Below are 23537 nucleotides of genomic sequence, written 5' to 3'. Positions count from 1 at the left end.
AATTCTTCAGCCTTAAAAAAACATGCTGATTTCTCTTTCAATAACTTTGATGTACAGAGAAAGACTCCATTTTAGGAAAATCATATTAAAAACCCTTGAAAGATAACTCCTTCCACTAAGGAACTATCCCTGGGTGACAGGCTGTCACTTCATTGCAATGCTCTACTAGAACTTATTTTATTTAAAATTAGAAGAGGAAATTTAGAGGTTTTTTTTTCTTTTTAATTTTTTCAAAACAGTTACATTTTATCCTAATGAAACCAAAAGCTAGATGTCTAGCAATGTTCCTAGTACAGTCAACAAAGACAAGGGCTTCCACATGGTGGTTCATGAATCATGAAGATTATACACCTTTTCTGATCTCTGGCTTCTCAGAAAGCATTACATGTCCTCCAGTCACCCCAGATGCAGACCGCTTATTAAATTTTGTCTACTTTAGTATTTAAATCAGTAAATAAATATCTTAGAGAAAGATCTAGGCTTGATTTTAAAAAATGAAGTACCTTTATTCTTCATATCTTGTACCTGAAGTTCACAATGCTATTAAAATTGTGTGTGCATTTCCAGTTTGAATCAAAAAAATTTCAGCTTTTATGTCCTGGCTACCAGTATGAATCTATTCACTGATAAACTCTCAGAAGATATGCAATACATAACTTAGTGTTTTCTGACTCTGTAGTTTGTTTTCCAGAAACTGGTTGAAATCCTGTAAATTTGGAATATTCTAATTTCACTTTTAAATCAGTGTACCTAGTGTCTGATCAAAAACTGTTGGGTATTTAAACATAAAAGACACTAACTTATATCAATAAGATTTGCTTCTAGATATAGCACTTTGAGGAACGACAAACACCTGTTTTCACAATTATTGTACTTCCCAGACCAATGCAATTATTTCCAACACTACACATGTATTTAAACTTCAGTAAAGCAATTTTTGATTTTATGAATTTACATTGACAGCAGTTGATATGGTTAGCAATCATTCTATTCTGAAAACACACTAGAGTGCAATGCATTCAAAAGGAATAAAAGGGAAAATTCAGCACATCAGAAATTAAAGCTAATGCACATAGGTAAGAGATTAAAAGTTTATTGTTTATTAAGGTAAATTTAATTAGGTAAATCTGGTTTTAAAATTGTCTTCAAATAATGTATTTTAGATTATCTTAGATTATTCAGTCCACTAAGCAGGTTTGAATTATAAGTATATTGTATCCTTTTGCAAAAAAACTTCTGTAGAATTCATTGAGGGTTCCACTCTAAATTTACACATCTGATCCTGCTTAAATTGTTATGACAATCTTTTGTTTACAAAGGAAATCTTTGAAGACTTAATACTTTAACAATTAGATACAGATGAGATTAGTGCTGTAACATCAAAAGAACACAAACTCCTAGCATATTGCTGCACCAAACGTTTCCCTGCATGGAGCTGAGGTTGTCCCAATGGGCTCAGGAGGGGCAGGAAGCCTCCACAGCAGTACATGGAGAACAGATTGATGAGGGAGGTTTGTCTTTTTCTCTCTCCATCAAAAGAAGACTCAGAGGTGACATCATTAAGATTTATAAGTAAAATGTTGATATAGCAAATGGAGGGATTTTTTTTTTTTCCAAAAGGGAAGGTTAACACATGCTGTGCTCTGCAGCAGGCAGCCTGCAGCACAGGGTATTCTATGCACTGGCTGGCAGGTTGTCAGCCACGTGGTATTCTTCCCAGCTTTCCCTTCATGCTCTCTGCCTTTGAACTCTTTAGCCTACAGTGTTCAAAGTCTATTTCTCTGTCAAGGAAAATAAAAGGCTCCCATGTTTTTTAACCTGCACAGCTTTAGAGACATCCTTCTTTTCATTTTATTTAATCATAGATAACCCATAACCAGTTTCCATCTGGATTCCAGCTAGCTTTAACCACTAATGATAAAGTTATCTTGTGATGCAATTTCAGCTCCAAAATGTATTGAACATCACTGCTTTCCTGGAGGCCCAGGACACAGTAGCCCTGTTTTGCTCCAAGAGCAGCACATTGCAAAGGAAAGAGTCAAAACCTTTCAATTTTCCTCTTGTGCACTGTAAGCAGCCCTACAGCCTGAGCAAAAAAGTGCACTTGCACTTTAGATGTTTAGTTCAACCTAAATTTATTCTTCCTTTCACTTAATTATTTTTTCCACCTGTCAGCTAGGAGAAAGTGCAGATGTACAAAACAACAGTACATTTAACCCCTTTCTCAGGACATCTCATGAGTGTAAAAAGCCCATCCTGATGGGCTCTCCATTTTTACCCATTTCTCATTGTTCTAGAGGTCTGCTGAAGTTGTCGAATTCATATTTTATTTGAAGTAAACTTAATACCTAATAAATCCAAGGGAAAAGGAATTTTACAGTGTTACAAATTAATTGTTTTCCATGAAAGGGTTAATTGGAATGTTATAATTCATATGCTTAGTTTGACAAGCAGGCAATACCTCAGTCTGGAATGCAATATTATAAAAGCACTTCTTTAAAAAATGACTTAACCAAGAAAGAAGTATCTCTTAGGCAATTTGGAACAAAAGACAGCTTAGCAATCATGAGCTGTTTTATCTCCAATAATAAATCATCAAAATCTGTATTTTTTATATCCAGTTTTATGAGGCTTCTGTCTAAAATACCATGTGCTTGTTAATGTTAGAACTGTAATATCAATTGCAGCTATTTTATTACAAATTTCAATATGATTTTTTTTTTAAATAGCCATGCTGGAGAATAAAACGACAATATTTGTTCCCTCCAGCCATCAAATTAATCAAGACATTTTAAAGAAATAATTTTATTTTTGACTCCGGGACTCAAGCAGGTATCACATGGGAGATTCAAGTTCTTGAATTTTATGTTTGAGCCTGGGGTATTTTGGTTAATGATTTAAATCATACTACCCATGCTTTATTTTAACACAAAGAGGCAGTACAGTAGTCTTTGCTGGTAACAATGAAGTACAGTGGTGGACCAAAATGTTGTTGTTTCTGAAACTCTAAGCTGAGTCTTGGAAAGCTTTTACTAAATACATTGATACTCTCTTCAGAAATAGATTGCAATCAAAATAAACCATCTACATTTTGCCTGAAATCAAGTATTAGAAATCTGTTAATAAAAGATAAAGTCCTGCCTCACTTCAAATACCTTTAAAGTATTAAATCAATTTTTGAATAAGCAGAAATGCCAACAGACTGCATGTCATTAATACCCAGCTCCACACCATCCACTTTTCAAAAGTACATTTATGAGAATATTGTATGTGTCATCTGTAAAGAGCCAGCCTTTGGTTCAATAAACCTGCAGCAAACCATATGCTCAGCTCAACTTTCATGGCATGAGAATGTACTTGTCTTGTATTCCTGCAAAAATTTAAATACTTATTTCTAATAATGCCTTTTAATCTAAACTGAAACTATTTGTCACTTTCTTCCACTTACTAAAAATTTCAAAAAGAGAAAACTTAATTTGTCATTTGCAGCCTGGTCTTGTTTTAAGGTAAACATCTGCCATTCACATTTGCCTTTTCTGAGTGTGATTTTCTTATGTAAACTGGGTGCCAAAAAATGTGTCTGCAGACATGATGCTGCAGGATCATGACAGTTTAATATACTAATGACAGCATGCTAACAATGCAGTCTGTTTATGTCACTGATATTAATATAGTATCTGAACCTAAAACCACACATCTGGTAAATGTTTCCATGTTTTGGTTTGTGGTTCTTTGGCCAATTATAATAGATTTTTAAAGCAAGTAAGGAAGGGTGAACTTCACAAAATTAGATCAAAGTCCAGTTGCTTTGCCTATTTTATGTTGCTCAAATCCTGACTTTTGAAAGCATGACCAGAAACAAATCATACTAATTCAAATAACATTCTTTCTAAATTAATAATGCTGCACAAAATTGTATTACTGAAAAAAATATTTCTCAATATGCTTTTGAAAATAAGGAATTCATCCTCAAAGAATTCTGAATACTTAACAACATAATGAGCCAAAACTCCAGGAGTGCTCCTTTTGACACAATTACTCTGCCCTTCATGCATGGATACGCACATATTTATGCTTCAGGTACTTAAATTTAGCACCCATACTTTGCAGAAACAATAAAAGCCAAGATACACACTGAAATAGATACTTCTAACTAGTAACTTTCTTGATAGCCCAGCAGATGCCAAGATAAGGAAAGATTTACACCAGAGACTATGAAAATGCAGGATCATTTGAGAATAATAAAAAAGTAAATGGTGGGAAATGTTAACAGCAGCAGCTGTGAAAAGAAATTAGAGAAGATTAAAAGTATAGAAGAGAACAATAATAGTAAAAACTCTTTAAAATTTAAATTGCTTCACAAGAGAGATTCTATAATTAAGGCTTCTATAGATATTGGAATAGTAACTGCAAAAACAGTGAGGTATAGATACTTTAAGTTTTTCCAACATCCTCAGAACTTACTAATACTATAAAATCACAACCAAGAAAATTATAACAGATCACACAACTATATGAACCATGCTGACTTTAAGACCTACAATGACTTTTTTACATTGTGAACAGAGTAAGTCACAGACATACTGAGTGGTGAAGGCAGATGCAAAGATATTGGAAGCCTCCCTACACAGTGAAGTTTTACAGCAAAACTCAAGTTTTGCCCGAGAAAGCATTAGACAGCAAGAAGAAGGCATATCTGTTTCTGTGTTTTATTATTTATTATTTTATATCAGTGGGATAGATATTTGTGTTTATTGCCATAGACACAGGTACCCAGTGTTAGAGAGACCTGAAATGTTGGCAAAGTAAAGGGTAGACAGCTGAATGTGTGCACACAGTGCATAGCTCAATGCTGTGGCATATACACCTCCTTTATCCATAGTAAATCCAGCTCTGCAACCAGAAGCAGCAAACTGAACAGGTAACAGTTGCAACTCGGCAGAAAAATGGTCACATCAATACCAAACTGCAGAGACACACAGCAGAAAACACAGTACAGTGATGAAACAAACATCACACAGATTCACCTGGATAAAAAGGAAAAAAGTCAAGTATGGCACTCCATTTAGCAATATCCCAATGGTGTAAATTCCAAATGACAGCAGAAATTTCAATGTGCTTCTAGAACTGTATAGTATGAGAACAGGCATTGTATTCTGTTTGGATTTCAAGTTACCGTTCATGATGTCTCAGCCTTTTCTGATACGACCAACCCTGTGAAACAGAGCTCCTAGTTCAATGTGTATTAAACTCTAGAAAAGTTCCTTTTTCAAATGCACAAAATTCCAACTCAAGGCTCATCTACTCAGACAAACACCAGAAGAAGACTTACAGTCATTCATGCAGGAAGTTAGCTAATAAACTACAGGCAAAATCTGGAATTATTTAATCATAATTAATAATGTATTATGGTGATTATGGTTTGGCTGAGAACAACTAGGCCAGTCTGAGCTAGTCTGAGATAAGTGCCAAATCTTCTGCACATGTGGCAGATGGTGGAAGCATTTGGGAGCCTCCTTTTGCATAAGAACTCTATTACGGGGGCTCAGATTCAACGCAACAGCAACGTAGCTGAAGTAGATCATGATAGAAGCACACTAAGCAGTATAAACTTTAAAGCTTTGGGTTTCATCCAAAAAAAAAGGTGAAAGAGAAAGAATACTGCATTCAAGGGATGTGAGGGCAAAGTGGTTGTACAACCTATATTGACTCATGAAGGTGAAGAAAGCTGTGGCTTATGACACACTGCACTAAGTTCTGCATGCATAGGGAGTGGAAGGACAATGTTGGAACCCAGTGGAGCTATATTTCCTTTTAATAGGGCTTACTTTAAACTTCCTTAACAGTTTTCATGAACATCACAGGGTGGTTTGGAAACATTACAACCTACATTGCAACAAACCTTATTCTTCCAAAGAACATAATTCATTCTCTGTGCTTATATGTAATCTCTTTTGGCTCACCTTACTTTGAAAAAGGCTTTGAAATCCAAGAATGTTCCTCAAATACTCCCTCTGCAAGTCCCAAAAGGCATATACTAGAGCGTAGAGGAAGTAGACAGGACAATAAATGAAATGTAATATAATACCACTGTGAACTCTCTTAGCCATATCCCATGTTATACCCGATAAAGAAAATCCATCTTCCTCTCTGATTAATTTCTTATGGTAACTGAAACAAGGTAAATTGGAAGGAATAGGCATTTATTTAAAAAACAAAAAAAGTGTCCAATTTAAAAAGTGACAAATTAAAAAAAAAAGAAAACAAAACCAAAATCAACCAAATGAAAGACCCACAAACAAACAAACAAACAAAAAACCACTTAATGAAACAACTGTTGACATCTGATGCTACCAGTGTCCTTTCAGCCTTTACAATTCCTTCAACAGAACAAGCAAGTCTGCTGTACTACTTTCTGCACCAATGTGCTTTATGAAAGCAACACTTCAGCCTCGGCTTATGTTGACTTTGTGAATTTAAATTTTATGAAGTTCAAATAGCAATTCGATGTCATTATGGGGATGAGGTCTCTCAGGCAAGGTTTCCAACATGGAGAGCCTTCAATCCTTGGCTTTTTGGAAAGATGCGGAGATACAGGCGCACTCTGAAACATTTTAGTGTCATCACACTGGGGACCTTCCTGTCTTTTTACACGATCCAGGAAATGAGAATCAGTCTGAAGGTATAAATTTACCAGAAACAGCACTACCCTTAGAGATATCAGTCCACATCTCAAAAGAATATTGTACTGCCAGCTCACAAGGAGAAAAAGTTTTAAAATATAAGCAGAAGATACAACTTAAGTTGTCAGAAAAAGCCCAGGTTGAGTTTTCATGAACATGGGATTGCTGTCAGCAAAAGTTGCTGTGTCTAGTAATGGGCAAAATACCAAAACTTCTCTCCCGCTTGTTAATGTAAATCAGATACTTGCAGCATATAATTTATTTTCTGCCCAAAAAAAGATGCCATCAGAGTCCTTTACAACAGAAAGGCAAGGGCAGATCATGCCAATTATGAAAAAGGCTTATAGTAATAAAACCACAGAGAAAATGCATGTGTCCTTCACATATCTACAGGGATGACAGTGAGGAAAATAATCCTCTCTCACAGAAGTTCATCATCCCAGTGGCAAGGCATCCCTTGAAGCTGTGACACAAACCCTATTATTTTTTGTTCAGAGTAGACAAAAAAATTTGGCAAAATGCTATGTGAGATCAGATGAAATCTTAGGTACACACACTGTTGTGATAGACTGAAGCTTACCCTGCTGAAGTCTCAGCAATCTCTATTGCTTTTTTTCCCCTGATTTCACATCATAAATGTGGCACACATTCTTGAAGATCATCATGAACAATTTTTTTCTACCCACCACAGTCTTTTTTTTTTTTGCAATCAGTTTTGGTAAGCACGTGTTTTATTACCATCAGAACTCACAAAATTATTTACATTTTACACTTCCTGAACAACTTTTTCAAGGAATAACATGCACCTATATGTAAAGAACCTGCCCCCTGTGTCCACGAAGAATGATTAAGTTTGTAAAAGTAATGTATTGAAAGGTCAGGGGATACCAGAATTTGTCTGAATAGCCATAACTTAAACACCTTATGCCTGTGCATTAGGACAAACCTTTCAATTAAATATTAACATAGTACGTTCCATGAAGCCTCATTTAGAAGGTCTAGAAGAACATAGGAATCCAGCTTGCTTTCTTTGTGTAAGGGAAAGCAGTCATTACTTGCAGTTTTCCTTCACATTTGTAGATTATAGACTCTGTAAAATATGTAAGAACCTGCACACTGTACAGAACAAACCAATACCTACAAGCATCCAGTGTTTGAGTGGCATCTACAACTTGAGGAATTCTAAGCAAAAGTAAAAAATCCCTTATTTTGGCCTTTTTTTTTCCCCCCCAGGGGAAATCTGTGTGGTTTGAAACCTGGGTGTGAATATTGCATGATGGGAAGAGCTCTAATAATTTCACTCCCAAGGGAAAAAAGAAAGACATACAAAAACGTGGGCACTAGTGGCATTCTCTAATTACATGACTGTCAGCCTCTAAATTTTCCACCCTCTCTCACACTTTGAGCATAAGGTTCCTGTTTTCACATACAGAGCTCCACAAAAGTCCCTCCTGCCCACATCTCATTTCTTCCTTCTGTTACTGCCTGAGTTCTATCCAAATTATTTTCTTAAACGCCTACTGTACACTTTCTGGGGTCTTTGCATCATGTCAATGCCTGCATTCCAAAGAACCTATCTGTGTTTGCTTGAATTGCTGTCTAAAACAGGTTTTTCTGCAAGGTCAACAAATGCTTGATGTCAGCTAAAGCAACCTTCTTTTTTAAGTAACTGGTTTCCTAGACGAAAATTCTGTCCTTTATCCTGATGCATTTCTCACACTGTTAGACCAAGGCAGACTATTCCTGACTTACATCACAGGCATATTTTCATCAGAAAAAGTGAAAAGTAAAAATTATATCATACCTAGGTAAATATCCTAGAACTTCGTCAACTAATTTGCCAGGTTTATAATACCAGAACCACTCCATGAACCTTTTCCCCCTTTGTGATTGAATACTTTTTTTTTCCCCTAAAAGAAACTTTATTTTAAAACAAGGGCATTAAAATCGACCCCATAACATTTTAGACTGCCAAATTTCACAGCTGTTCCTTCTCTCTATGATGGTCTGACCAAAACCTCAGAGCTGGCAGCTCCAAGTTCTGCAAAAACTGGGTTATGAATTTTTATTTCTCAGATGTGGATACAAGCCACCAATATGAATCTAAGCTTAAGGAAAAGGAACAGACATACTAGTGGGAGAATTTTTTTTATGCTGAAACCCATATATAAGGGCATGATGGAGTTTGTTTTTTCACGCTGTACAAACAATGGGACAGAACCCCAGTTCTCACTTATCACTACTTGCTGGTACTGCCTTCTTCTGATACTTGCAAAGGGCAAAACAGGTGGACAAGACCATTGTTCTAGCTCCAGCCAAATCCAAATGTATGTTTTGAACCATGTCACACAAGCTGTCTGCTGCCTAGAGACCATATAAATTTTCCCTGTGCTCATCAACTGATAAGGCAACCTGTAAAAATCATGTTCCATTTCAGAAGATCACAAATAAGATATGGGCTTCTTAATATTTTCTCTTACATCTACGACAAAAAATTCTTCCTGAGTCTTGTTCCCATGTGAGAAATTTGCTTTTTTCCCCCAGTCATTGTGGTATTTGCTATTTTGGGTGCTCAGAAAACTTGCAGCCTCAGAAGCTTGCTTCCTATTTCTTATATGATATTTTAGCAAGTATGAAGGATGCAAAATATTTATAGAGCCCAGACAGGTTTTTACTTAGCAAAGCACTATTACCTGTCAGCATCCACAGTCACGTCATGAACCCCTCTCTGGATGATGTCTCGGGAGGCAGTAAGGTCTGGTATTCGGTTCAGACTTCTTGTATATAGGTTGAGTCCTCCATCTGTCATGTACCTGAAAATAAATTTGTGGTCAATCAGTGGGAAATGCAGCCATCTGGCAATGTGTTTTACTTTAAAGTAAATGGTCTGTGAAATTCAAATGTTTAAGGTATAGGTTGTCGTATTCGATGGTCGACTTATACCAAATATTCCCACTGTATGTGCCTGGCACAGGGAGATTTGGTATCTCCCTGTTTTCTGGGATCATTTGCCTTTTTCTGTGATGGCTTACAGGCCAACCACTTTTACTAAAATATTTTTAGACTGAAGCCCCCAAGTATGTCCAAAAGCACATTTTAAATACAGTGGTTTTGCCAAAAAATAGCACCAGGTGCAAGAAAAATCACACCAGCTTAAAAAAAAAAAAAATTATTTGCATTTATCCAAATGGGGACAGAGATTAGGAACCCAAATTCATAGTCCCTGTTGGGATGCAATTACTCGGATATGAAAGAGATATTCACTGAAGACCTTACAATCATATTTAAGAACATTTTTAATGTGTGTTCCTTTTATTTTATTCTCACCACTTCACATTATAAGGCATGTCTAATGAATGAAACAGTGAACATAGCGCTGTTTACTCACTAGAGAACCGTTAAAAGTCTCTGAATTAAAAGCACCAGCAATAATTTCTGAAATTTCTACCTACAGTTTGGTTGTCTCTCTGAGATATCTTGGCCCTTATAATGGAGCAGCATCACCAGCCTGTCTTATCCACAGGACCTCTCCATTATGTTCCTAAAGGACCTTTTGTTAAACTGTCCTCCATCTTAGGCTCTCGTTCTTTCTTTTTCCCTTTTGTATTTTCTAATAACTTTAATTTACTAACAAAGATAGCATATATTTATTTTTAAAGGACATGCACATGTATGGCAATGAACATAGAAGCACACATATTCAGAAAAAAAATTCTGTGCCTCACTGAACCTACTCAAAATAAAGTACAGACTTACTGAAATAGGTGGAGTCCCACTGTTAGGCTGACGGCTAAAATGATCTCCCAGAGTTTACTCACGATTCAGTCTCTAACACAAGCTCTCCTTGAGCCATGAATTGGTGCCACACAAATGCACCTATCAGTCCAAGCATGTGTGCAAGCACACAAACATTTAACTTTAGTAATTACACAGAATCCCAGGCACAAACTAAGGCACACGCGCGCACACACACACACTGCTGCTACTCCAGCTGTTCTGTCAGCCCTCTCCCTGTGGTTCCTTCTGGGAGCAGATTTAATTGAAATCATCTGAGACAGAGACCTGAGGGCCAGTTCATCAGTCTGGGAGCACCTGCCTCTGCCTTCATCCCTGTGGCTGGGGGTGGCAGAACAGGTGCAGGCCTGGAGAGCAGAGCTGCAGTAGGGGAGCCCTGTGTGGTAGTTCCAGTCTGAGAAGGCATCGTGTCCTGGATGGCAGTATGGGTGAAGGCAACCTCAAGTGCATTAAAACACAAAGGGTTCCTTTGATTATTTTCAACAAACCTCTGAGGCATGGTTGGCTGGCAGTTTGGCAAAGTGTTTCTGAAGCCTTGGTATCTGGAGCTTGGAGAAAGTAACTTCACATTTGTTTTCAAAGGTAAATTAACAGTCACATTTACATATTATATTCATTTTTTTATTAAAGACAAAATTCAGATTTTTTGGACAGATCATTTAGCTAGCAGTGAATTATCCAGTAGATTCCACAGCTCTAGAACTGCATATTAAATTTAGCTTTGGCTTGAATACAATTCAGATTATATGCATTTTTTTCCTGCATAAGTAAGGATAGACTTGACAAGTGCAAGAGGCCTTCTTCGCACTAATTTCTAATTACTGCTGCATTCTTTTCCCCAAGTGTTTAAAGTAATTAAACTGATAATGGAAGAGGCATAGAGGAGATAAGACTTTACATGCCTCAGTGAATCCTGAAATTTCAGAGCTTATCAACTTGTTCTTAACATTTACTGCACCTAAAAATGTTAACTGAGCACAGAGCAACTTACTATCTATTGAGTTATCCTTATTACAGATGCAAAGAAAAGTCACATAAGATGACTTTATTCACCCTTTAATGTGATAAGCTAATTAATACAACTCATGAGGCACTGCAAAGGATTCCCTCTTTTAAAATTTTGAATAAAACCATACATCTGTTGAAGACAGCATTAATATTTCCTCTATGATAAGAGGCCCTCAGACATTAAAGTATCATATTTTCCATATGTATTTTCTCTTTTTTAGCACATATAAATATGGCATCCTACTTGACAGTCATTAATGATGTGTTGTGGACAATGTTGTCAGCAGCGCTCTATACACAGATCACCGAAAAAGTAGACCAGGGAGATATAGAAATATGCTTTCTTTAAAATTATGCTTTTTCTAGAGATCTATCTTTGGGTAGTGCTTGAGATGAGACACTACTCTAGATAGAGCTTTGATCACAGACTTAGGTTTCCCTTTAGGAATGTATCATACTCAATTTCATCCCCCACTATTCTCTAATCATAGCTATGCTTCAAACTAAGAGATTAGATTGACAGCAAGAATTCTAAAATTATAGAGTGAAGCAGTGTGGTGTGACATGACCAGGTACTCCATGGAACTTCTGTTTAACATAGTTTTGCACCAGTCAGCAAGCAGCCTTGAGATGCCAACAGCAGCACTGAACAGTAATTTCAGTATGAGTAAATCTGTAATATTACTGTTCTTTTTTAATGATGTTCTAGAAGCGTTAACATACACAGGACTGAAGTGACTTGTGTTCCTAGATTGATGTAAGAATTGTTGAATTTAAAACACAAGGAATGCAGCACCTCAAATTGCAGTACCCCAACTGATTGAGCAAACAAAAATAAAAATTGTGATTCTTCCTCCTGGATACACTAAAAGAGTAACTTATCTAGTCTTTAATGAAAAGATATTGCTGCTGCTCAAATGATATGCACAGCTGAAAAGCTACAATAAAGGCCCAATAGAATGACTATGCTAGACAGTATCTGAAGTGGAAACAGAAAGTCAGTGCTGTCAACAACTGCTTTTTATCAGCTGTATCCAATGCCATACATACCACCTCAAACAAAACATAAAAATACCAAAAGAATACTTATCCCAGGGAAAGCAATGCAAAATGATAGCTCACAGGACAACTAGAATTTTCTAGTAAATAATATTGGAACTCAAAGTTCACAGCAAAGTAATTTTTGATGTTAAAGGAGAACAGAATTTGAAGGCAGCTGAGAGCATCACTGGCAGATTAGAGGTTTATTTTTTATATGCATATTTAAATTTTCCAACTATAATGCAACTTCTGCTTGTGTGCCAAAATTTTTAGAAAAATCCTTCTAATCCTACCAAACGTGCATTAGTTCAAATGGGGAAAAAGTGCTGCTTACCCACTGTTGATGTCATCAGTCCTCAGGCTTTTCCCAAGAATGTCTCCATCACTCATGTAGCCACCAACATCAGCTTCAGAGGATATGTCCAATTCACCAGTTCCCTTCTCACTCATGTCAATCTGTGAGATATTTCCAAGGCGAGAAACAGCTGCTCGGCGGAGCGGGGTGGTGTACATGAACCGAGAAGGGTCTGTGTGTATGAAGCGACTTGCACTGCTGCGAGGATAACCAGCACCCAGGGATGGAGCATCTCCCGCCTGCAGCCGAGGACTGGCCTGCCCCAGCCTCCAAGTCACAGGGGTCGATCGGCTGGATAAGCTTGGTATGCTTCTCCCATTCACCTCAGTTGTCACAGTGCTGTCAAAAGTTGTCTCCAATGTGCTGTCAAACAGAATGGAGAAGTCAGTGAACTGTGCTTTTTATGTTCTTGAGAAATCAAGAAAAGTGAAGGCTGGAGGAAAAGTATATTTGTTTTTAAAAATTCTCTGTGTGTGGATGTGCCTTCACCATATGCTTGTATATGCCCTCAGTAATGAGGCCAGTACTGTTTAGTATCTTTACAAATGACCTGGATGGGGGGATTGACTGCCCCTCAGTCACTTTACTGATGACAGAAAGTTGGGCAAGAGTGTTCATCTGCTGGAGGGCAGGAAGGCTCTGCAGAGGGGTCTGGACAGGCTGGATTAATAGGCTGAGGCCAACTGTGTGAGGTTCAACAAGGTCAAGAACCAGGTCCTACACTTGGGTCCCAAAAACCCCATGCAGTGCTACTGGCTGGGGACAGAGTGGCTGGAAAGCAGCCCAGCCAAAAAAGAGCTTGGGGTGCTGGTGACAGTGGCTGAACATGAGCCAGTGTGTGTGTCCAGGTGGCCAAGAAGGCCAATGGCATCCTGGCCTGGATCAGCAATAGTGTGGCCAGCAGGAGCAGGGAAATTGTTATCCTCCTCTACTCGGCACTGGTGAGGCCACACCTCAAATCCTGTGTCCAGTTCTGGGCTCCTCAGTACACGAAGGACATTGAGTTGATGGAATGTGCCCAGAGAAGGGCAATGAAGGCAGTGAAGAGTCTGGAGCACAAGTCTGAAGAGGAGTGGCTGAGGGAGTGGCCTGGCAGGCTCAGGGGAGACCGTATCACTCTCTACAACTGCCTGAAAGGAGGTTGCAGTCAGATGGGGACTGGCATCTTCCCCTAGATAACAAGTGATAGGACAAGAGGAATGGCCTCAGGTTGTAACAGGGGAGGTTTACAGCAGATATGAGGGAAAGTTTCCTCATGCATAGGGTTGCCAAGCAGTGGAACAGGCTGCCCAGGGAAGAGGTGGAGTCACTATTACTGGAAGTATCTACAAGACTTGTAGATGGTGGCACTTTGGGACAGGCTTTATTGGTGGACTTGGCAGAGCTGGACTAATGGTTGGACTTGGTGATCTTACAGGTCTTTTCCAAACTAAACAATTTTATGGTTCCATGATTCTATAACCTCTACTTGTGGGAATGGTGCCAAACACCCAGTATCTTAACCAAGATTAAAACAAGAGAATATTGACCCTAGAGGTTTTACTAATCTGTACACGTAATTAAAGGTACTGTGGGAAAATTATTTTGGTGGAAAATCCACCATACGACTGTGTGACCGAACATAATCACATGTATGGAATGCTTGAGACGCGTTTCGTGTGTTACAAAATTAGCAGAGACCCCAGGGACTAATCGGAAGGTGGTGGTTTATCTGTAACAAAATTAAAAGGGAAGGAGAGGAGAAAAACACCTGGAGAGCTCAAAACTGTAACACTACACCAGTGTGTCTTTTTCTCATTGCTGACATGGTTTTTTTTTTACATTTAGATTTTTCCTTGCATTTGATCTCATCCCCCGACATCTACTTATAAAATTACCTAAAATAAATTTTATCAGCTTCTAAATAAATGTGTATGAAACAATAACTGTCTTTATAAACGATTGTATAAAACATTTTGACAATATAGTATATTAAAGTCACATGTAAGCTGCTAAGGCAGTTTAGTATCATAGCTAATTTCCCCTTGCAAGTCTCTCATTCATTCAGCAACTAGTAATGCTCTCCCATGGACCATATTTTTAGTAGTCTACACAAAACCAATATACCTGTGGCTTATCTGGGTCCCTCTAAGGCTGGACATGGTTTCTTCCAGATTCTGTCTCAGGTCTGCAATGTTTTTGACGGTTCTCATTCTTCTTGTTTCAGGGTCTTCCCCTGGAAGAAAACAGTGAAACCCGCATACACTTTATCATGTGAGTTTATAAGGCTGAATAAAGTGCACACGTGTATCCAGCTGAGAATGCACACATATGATTGTAAATATCTTTAAATATTTTAAAAAATAAAACCTCATCCTTTCATTAATGAAACACATTTATGCTCATAAATAACATGTGGTGTGTAAAAAAACCCACCAAAGTATTCCTGTTAAGGCAGGCCCAAATCTATTATTGAAACTCTGATTTACAGTGTTGGGATTTTTATCCTCTGTAATCAAGGCATGATGCAGCCCCAGACCACTTGATACATTAAAAAGTCCCTTTTTAGTCCTTGACATTTTACATAACTCAGTAGGAAAAAAAGCCACAGCAAATCTGTGATCTGTCATCCCAGAAAAAACTGGGACGACTCTTAGAACAACTCTTCAGCATTCACTTAACATTAACACAGGCTATTTCAAAGTACTTCTTAAGTAAGGCACTTAATAAAAAATCTTTCCTAGACTGTAATGCTTTTCTGAAGAGGGGCATTATTCTTCATATGGGATAAAATAAAATATGCTTCTTGGGATACAAATCTGAACACTCTAAGCACACACATCACTTTTGCAATTAGAGGTTTCAACAGCCTTCAGGATCCATTGTGAAAAGCTAGTCTCATATCTCAGATAATGAACTTCAGAACTCCACCTGGAACATCCAGAACAATGTTTACTTCATACAATTAAAAATACATTTAAAAAAGGAGAGAAGTTATATATCATATGTTACAAAAGAGAATCATCATAAACCTCAAAGAAGCCTCCAGTGATCATACACCAAAAACCAGAAATGCAGGTTTTCTAGGAAATTCACAGATCAAGGAAGTTTAATTCATTTTACTTTTCAACAACAAGAGAATTTCAAAAGAAATTCTATGACAAAAATCTCTGATTTCTTCAAGGCCAGTGTTCTAATTCTGATCATGTCCTGTATCTGTTGCTTGTAAAAAGGCTGGCAAGAAGCCATTAGAGTTATGTATTAGAGTTAGATGTATTTTACATGTATTAGAGTTACATGTAAAATGCTGAACTTGAAGTGCAAATAATTCCTTTTTGACTCTATCAATGACAAATTTCAAATCATACCTCACAGGCCTTCTGCAGTCAGGTCCTATTACCCAAACACTCTGTAGGCTGCTAAGAAAAATCTCAACTCTGGACATTAAATGGAAATCAATTATTTCATATAAATTCCATATAAACTTTAATTCCTCCTCAACAGGCAAACGATGCATTGAACTAGCCAACATAATCTGCAGTTGTGGCTTAATGTCAAACCAACTTTCACAGCAATGCCATTTTGAGGTTTTCCCGTCTACCCTGCCCTGGCTGTGTCTTCTGTCCTCTTTGCCGCAGCCAAACAGTCCTTTGGGAAATTATGTTTGCCTATTTCATCACTCACAAAAAATTCTTCAGTGCTTTAATGATGCTAATGTCTATAAATGTCTGGTTTGGCACCATGGAACTGACAGTGGGATCAACACTTGGGCAGGATGGAAAAAAATAAGTGGGGATACAGGTCCTGCACTGCTGCCAAACTCTTCTCAAGCCACACCCCAAGGCCATGTCTGTTCACAATATTTAGTTTCATATCATAAACTACCTGTGTACATTTTTACATGTATTGTCTTGCAGGAGACAAATGTTCCCAGTCTCTGAAATTATTTACAGCTGCTCCTGTGTTTCAAGCTAGATGTGTTCGCTAAAGCACTGGCAATCATTGTACTCATGGATCCCAGCAGCTCTTTGCAGAAGTTTCTGTAGCACCCTGGAGATTCCTGTGAGGCAAAAGGACTCATGGCCAGGCTACGCTGAAGACATTTACATCCTATTAGACTGAGACTGCTTTTTAAAGCCCAGACAATTTCCAGGCACACTGTCCATGCCTGCCTCCAGCCAGTTGTCTGTGGTGCACTCAGTTCCTCAGTCCCTGCCCTTTGCCTTCCCTGCTCTGCCAAATGCATTCAAATTGACTTCCAGGAGCATGTTATATTCCTGCCATAATACCTATATAGGGAAGATCCAGGAAATGTTAGCTGCCCTGCCTTGAACCAGAGGTGAAAGAGTAGCTTGTTGGTATAAGAAAATCTTCTATTGACAGAGAAGGACAAATTCTGGGGTCTATGCAGGCAGAATTAAAGGCAAAGCAATAGTTTACCTTTATATTTATTTGAGGAACTGAATACAATTCATATTTTAGAGTGACGTTGCCCTTTTCTTTCCTTGTTTATCCTTGTCAGTTGTCCTTTGCTGTACGTTAACATTGCAAATTCTTGCAGCAAAAATGACAGCAACTGTCTTTTTTAATATGTATTGCACAGTAAATGACATAACAAAGCCTTGAGGTATAATTGCAATACATTAAATAAAAAAGGTACATATATGGCAAGCTGCCAAAATATATTTTGACAGTGAAGAATACTTCCTTTTTAGACAAATTATACCATAAAATTTCTGTTATTCTATCCTGCAGAGGTGAAAAGCTTCAGATCTAATCTCTTTTGATCTCTCAGTGACACAGCAGATAATTTCCACCAGTTTTAACTAAAAAAAAGTTAAGATTGAAGTTTTATTATATTAAAATATTTCATAGTACTATTTAAAAAAAAAAACCTCACACTAACTGCTAGAGTGATTTGAAAGGAATAGTTCTTTTTTCTTTCCATCATTTTCTAAATGTCACTGGAATCCTGTTGTACCATGGATGAACAAGTCAGAAAGTATAAACAGTTGACAGTGAAGAAATTTTCTATACTGAGTACAAGATTCTATGTTTTCAAAACAGCACCAACTCCCCATCCACATCAAGCCTTCCTCTGTAAAGAGGACCACAGGGATGATGAATATGTTAATTTTTCTGAAATCTAGCTACACTGTGCTGCTAGTGGAGACACTGTGGTGCTTACTGCATCAGGATTGGGTGCAAAGGGATCCCAGACTCCTCTGGGCACATTGTTTCTTATAATATGGCACACCATCATCATAGAGTCTGGCCATACTTGCAGGACCTAACATATGAGAAAGGCTCCTGGTCTTGTTATCTCAAATGATTCTGGTTTGTACACTTTTAGAAAAAACCATTCTGTTTCACACATGGGGAGACTGTGATGACACTAAAACTAGGGTAACCTGAAACTTTCTGTCAAAATTCTGTTCCTCACATAAGAAATGCCATTTTCTCCAATCATTTGTAGCTTCATAATTTATATTAAACATGAATATTCCCAAAGATTGTCCCCAAATTTTTGCCTATTAAAAATGAATCATTATTCCCTCAGTAAATTTCTGGAAAATACATTGATTTCTTACACTGTGTGAGATACATTCACAGGAAATCAAAATAGACATTTTACAGAAACAACTAGGTACCCAGGTCAGACTTTTACATTCACATTTCTGAAGCTCCTTCATAATTTCACATTCAATAATACAATTCATAATAATTTCTGTTCTTCTGCACATGTAATCACAGCCCAAAGCAAATGGGAGAGTAACAATTCCATCAATTGTCTGATTTGCATGAAAGGACTTACAAATAATAAATGTTTCCCCAGAGAATTGTCCACTATGAGATTTTAATTCAATTCAAAAAGGAAAGTACCGGTTTTACCCTGCCAGCAGGGAAACTGAGGCTTACAAGAGAGCAGGGATTTGTCAGTGACAAATAGCTGAAGAGGAGCAGAGGCAGGTTAGAGCTCAGTCTTCTGTGCTAGCAAGCTTTTGATCTCTAGCAGAAGCCCTTTCAAACTCCTGATACAGTCTAATAATAAAAGGTATGCATACAAAGGGAATTCTTATTTCTTTCTTGCTTAAGGTAACATCTCTTTACACTACATACACAGCAAAAATTTTGTCCTTAATGTTTAAACACAGGGCTAATATATCTACCAGCAAGAAGCTTCAGGCTAGACACATGGCATATGACCTTCAAAAAGCAAGCAGCTACTTCAACCATTTAACTGACTGAAGAACAAAGCTTTGGAAATGAACACTTTGAGCACTCTTAAAGGGCTGAGAGATGAAAAGTAACACAGCAGCCTTTGAAGCACCTATGGCTGTGGACTTCAAATACTCACTGGTGTGCACAGATATAACAAAAGTGGCTATTTAAGCTACACTGAAACCCTGGCACTCACAATTCCACATGCAGGGGTGCAGTTATCTGCAGGGGGGCTAGAGAAGGAGGAAGAAATACTAGAGGGTCAGTTTGTAGGAAGGCCAAGATGTGTTTTGTCCCAGCCAAAACTTGGATTCAAGATATCAATTTCAAATTAATGAGAAAAAAGGTCAATAAAATAGATTTATTTTACAATAAAATATAGCAGTTGAATATTTCACCTTATTTTTCAAAAAGCTAAGCAAACTATGTTCAGTTATTCACAGACTGCTGCTGCCCCTGCACCCATCACAAGCAATTCAGACATTTGTCTCCATTTCACAGTCTTAAGAGGTCATAGTAAGCAAACAAAGAAGAAATGGCTAGACCCTATTTTTGCATACTACTGCAAATAAACCCAGTTCTGTCTTGGGAAATCACTGTCAAGATCAAAAATCTGCTCCGTGCAGATATGTGCTAACACTTGGGTCTCCTTCTGCCCTTCCTGATGTCAAGCCAAAATTAACTTACCTAAAATATCAGTATAAAGGACCTGTTCTAGGTCACCCAGCATTGTTATTATGACATCTTCATCCAGATGTGCAGTCCCTTCACGCAAGCACCCTTCCTCCTCCTCCTCTGCCCAGGTCCTGCCGGGGAAATGGCCTGTGCAGGATGCATTTTCATCATCGGATTTTTTGCTCTCCTCATTGTCAGGCTGAAAGCCTTCACCTGTACACCGGTCTCCTGACCTCCTGGATGTCGTGCTTCCAGTAGGTGGTATCCCCTGAAATGCTTGGGTTGTGGTGAAGCCGGAGTGGCAGAGAGAGTGCACTGACTGCGAGAATGCCTTGGACAGGGAGCCTCTGCACCCAGCTTCTGCATGCCGCTGTTGGTAACTCTGGCTGGACTTGGAGGCGTTTCCAAACCAGTTCTCCCTGTATGAGTATCGCCTCTTCTCCCCTTCACTGATGAGTGTAAGATTGGTTAGAGACTTCTGCTTCTGAAGACGAACACACCCTCTTCTAACCTCCGTGCCTTTAAACACTGACAATTCAGCAGATCGCTGCATCTTTCTGCCTGGGCTTCACCTCAGTTAGATTTCATATTTCCGAGATGGACAGCAGCTCAATTCCCCTGGAAGGTGCGGGCGGTGCTCCCTGCATCGCCGCACGCTGCACACCCCAGGTAGCACACACTTGCACTCGCAGTGACAGCACAGCTCCCACATGCACTCTACGTACTGTAAGGGACTAGACAGGCACAGTCATCTTCTTTAAAATTACGCTGCTGTCTCTGCTAAGCCACTTCTTGTCCGTCACATTAATCTGCAGTACTTACAGTCATTTTCACTTCGATTTCTCTCAAGCAGAAGAGAGTTGATGAAACACTCTGCTCCAGCACAGAAGTAATCCCAAAAGCCAACTGTGTTTTCCCCTCTCCATCCAATCACCAGTCTCATCAGAGCGGTGGGCCTGCATCTCTTTCTACAGCTGCTGCCTTCTGAAATCCAAAGTAGGCACAAGTACTGTCTCGGGCTTTTCCCTCCCTCTCACCACCTCATGACTGGTCCTAGTGCACAGCTCTTCATTTCAGATGGGCTGACACAGAACTGCAAGTACAGCCTCCACGTCAGAGCTCAATAAAGAGCCAAAATTAACCACTGAAGCACAAGCCTCCTTACATTTTAGTATTCAACCTGCATTCCCAGATATATGACTCTTCTCTGCTACTGCAGTGAATGCTGCTGGCTGCCATGGCAGCAAACATCCTGGTGAATTAAACCGGAGACACAGAAGCCTCTGCCCAGTTTACAGTGCCACAGGTTTCAAGACACAGCTTCATCTGAATGGGATGCTACAGTAACAGATCTAGCTCATGATCAAATCCTATTTTTCTCCCCAAAAGGTAAGGATGAAAAACTATTTCTTCCATATCACTGTTACTCCCTATGCAGAAAGCTAAAAGCAGACTTGCAAAAGGACCTTCAGTCTTGCTTTTCTGCTCTAAAGAAATGTAATTTAATATCATAAGATAAAACATGGAGCACGACAGTATTTGTCTGGTAAAATGATTAATAAAAGGAAATATTTAATTTCTTTCTCCTTAGAAAGCTACCCTGTAATTTCTTTCTCCTTAGAAAGCTACCCTGTTTGCACTCTGTGAGATTCAGAGGCTAGTACAGAATTTTAAAATCTGTAAAAAATCATTGTTTCACAATATTCTGAAGAAAACCTATTAGTGGAGGAGTAATTTTTTTAATAAAGCAAATCAGTATTGTGTCTGAACTGAGTTCAGCAATTTTGAATGCTATTTTAAAATTCATTATCCAGAGAGAAAAAAGACTTATGCTAAAACGTATGTCTTTTCTCACAAAAAAAAAAAAAAAAAAAAAAAAAAAATTAGTCCCAGAAATAATGGACAGATGAACAAAGAAATACCTGAATTTAATTATAATTTTTAAAGATACAAACTTTTTATCTAGGGGAAATTAATTTCACAAAACATTATACAGAAATCTACAAATAATAAAATTGCTGTATAAAAATAAACTGCTTTTGTCAGTGTGAAAATGTGCTCATCTCAAGTCTCTACCTGAGAAACCTTGACAGAAAAATAACCTTTAAAAATGCCACCCTAAGAATTACAAGCTGTTCACAGATTTCCTGTATGAATAAACAGATGTTAGCAGAAGCCTCAGTGTCTATTTCTTGCCTTTCACTGGTTCAGTTTACAGTTTTTGAAGATACACAGGGGAAAATTCTCAGAAATTTCAAAGGAAAGCTACATTTCTTCCTAGATAACGCTAAGAAACATGAATTAACTCAGAAAAAAAAAATCAGTAGTCTAAAGTAGTGGTGGTTTTCCATATTAAAGCACTGGAATTCTGAGAAAGACATGTTCCACATCAAGAGGAGGTACCACTCCCATTCCCACCTAGAACACACAGTTAAAGAGGAGACAAGAGGAATGGTCTGTCTGCTTGAGTACAAAACTGTCCCAAATATTAAACACCTATCACTTTTTCGGCATGGAAACCAAAGATAAGACTGCTGTGTTTACTCCAGGGTCTGCCAGCTGTAGTGACACATGGGCTTTTGGAAGGGTTTTGTGAATGTGCTGGTGCCTGCCTGCAGCAGAGCAGGTGTGGTGTGGATGCCAGTGGTGTCTCAGAGCTGCTGTGGTGCTGGTGTTGTCACAGAGTACCAGCACTGCCTGCACACTCCTGTGTTGGTGCGCACTGACAGGGCCATGTGGCTGTCCCAGCCTGTCCAACATGCCTGATTAAGCTGTGGTTGCTAGAAAGTCCTCACAGGGAGGTACTGACACTAGAGAATTTCAAAAAGGAAGGGCAGTCTCACTCTTCTTGCATTAATTAGTTTTATAGCCTAAAATTATACTCAAATTGGTACAGTATTCTCCATTGCTATATTTTGAATTAACAGGAAGGATAATGATTTTTAGCTCAGTTGGTTAAAACACAGTGTTAATAAGGGCAAGGTCATGGATTCAATGCCTGTGTGGGCCATTCACTTAAAGCTGGACTTGATGATTCTTCTGGGTCATCAAACAAAATCAGATTTTGATTTGGCTCTGTGATACCAAAGTTCTCTTGGTGATTGTCTTGGAATCAAGAGATCAGACTCTTTTCCTACCATGAAGGATCTGATTCTGTCCCTGATATTTCAAATCCATTAATAACTTCCCCACCTGCCCTTTCATGCCCCAACACCTGCAGGCAGTGACTTGTCTCCATGGTAAGCTGTAGGCTGATATGAACTGATATAGCAGATATGATATGCTCTGCCTCTTTCCAGGCTTCCAGTGTGCATGGTCACATGCAGCAGTCTGCACTGCAGAGCTGCAGCTGGCCTCAGGAACCCTTGTGGGCATGGCACACCCCTCGTGCTCAGCACTGCTCTGCCAGGGAAGTAGTGCATGGCACAGCTGCTCAGGTCCAACATGAGAGACCAGAACTGGACAGGTACAGTCAGTGCTCTTTCTAGCTGGGAGCAGAAAAAGTTATGGCAGGGGATGAAAAATGTTCACCCAAAGAGCCACACCAAACCTCACATCCAGTGCTGTCAATAGGTGTCACACCCCTCCAGGCTGGATGGGTCTCTGGTAGTGGCACAGCTGTGTCCTGGGCAAGCCAGGGGGCCTCTGTCTGACTTTTTACTTCTCCCAGCTGAGCTGTTCATTGCAGCCCAGCTCCGGCAGCATACAGGTTACAGACTATCATAGTGAAAAGGGAATGACACCTGGACTGTGTAAGAGCCATGTGAGGGTAGCTGGCA

General features: G+C 38.7%; 1 protein-coding gene across 14 annotated transcripts in view; it reads right to left on the bottom strand.

Annotated features, from left to right (window-relative positions):
• The window catches only part of NAV3 (neuron navigator 3), a 509706-nt gene that overhangs the window by 93930 nt on the left and 392239 nt on the right, over window positions 1-23537 (bottom strand). For all 14 annotated transcript variants that reach the window (XM_038153422.1, XM_038153423.1, XM_038153424.1 and 11 more), the window contains 3 exons: window positions 14989-15097; window positions 12862-13245; window positions 9377-9496 (listed from right to left, as the gene is read on the bottom strand). In XM_038153422.1, coding sequence (XP_038009350.1) covers window positions 9377-9496; window positions 12862-13245; window positions 14989-15097 — 613 coding nt within the window. The remainder of the gene's footprint in view (window positions 1-9376; window positions 9497-12861; window positions 13246-14988; window positions 15098-23537) is intronic.

Source organism: Motacilla alba, chromosome 1A (assembly GCF_015832195.1).
Source record: "Motacilla alba alba isolate MOTALB_02 chromosome 1A, Motacilla_alba_V1.0_pri, whole genome shotgun sequence".
Classification (NCBI taxonomy): domain Eukaryota; kingdom Metazoa; phylum Chordata; class Aves; order Passeriformes; family Motacillidae; genus Motacilla; species Motacilla alba.
This window is presented reverse-complemented; position numbering and strand designations above follow the sequence as displayed.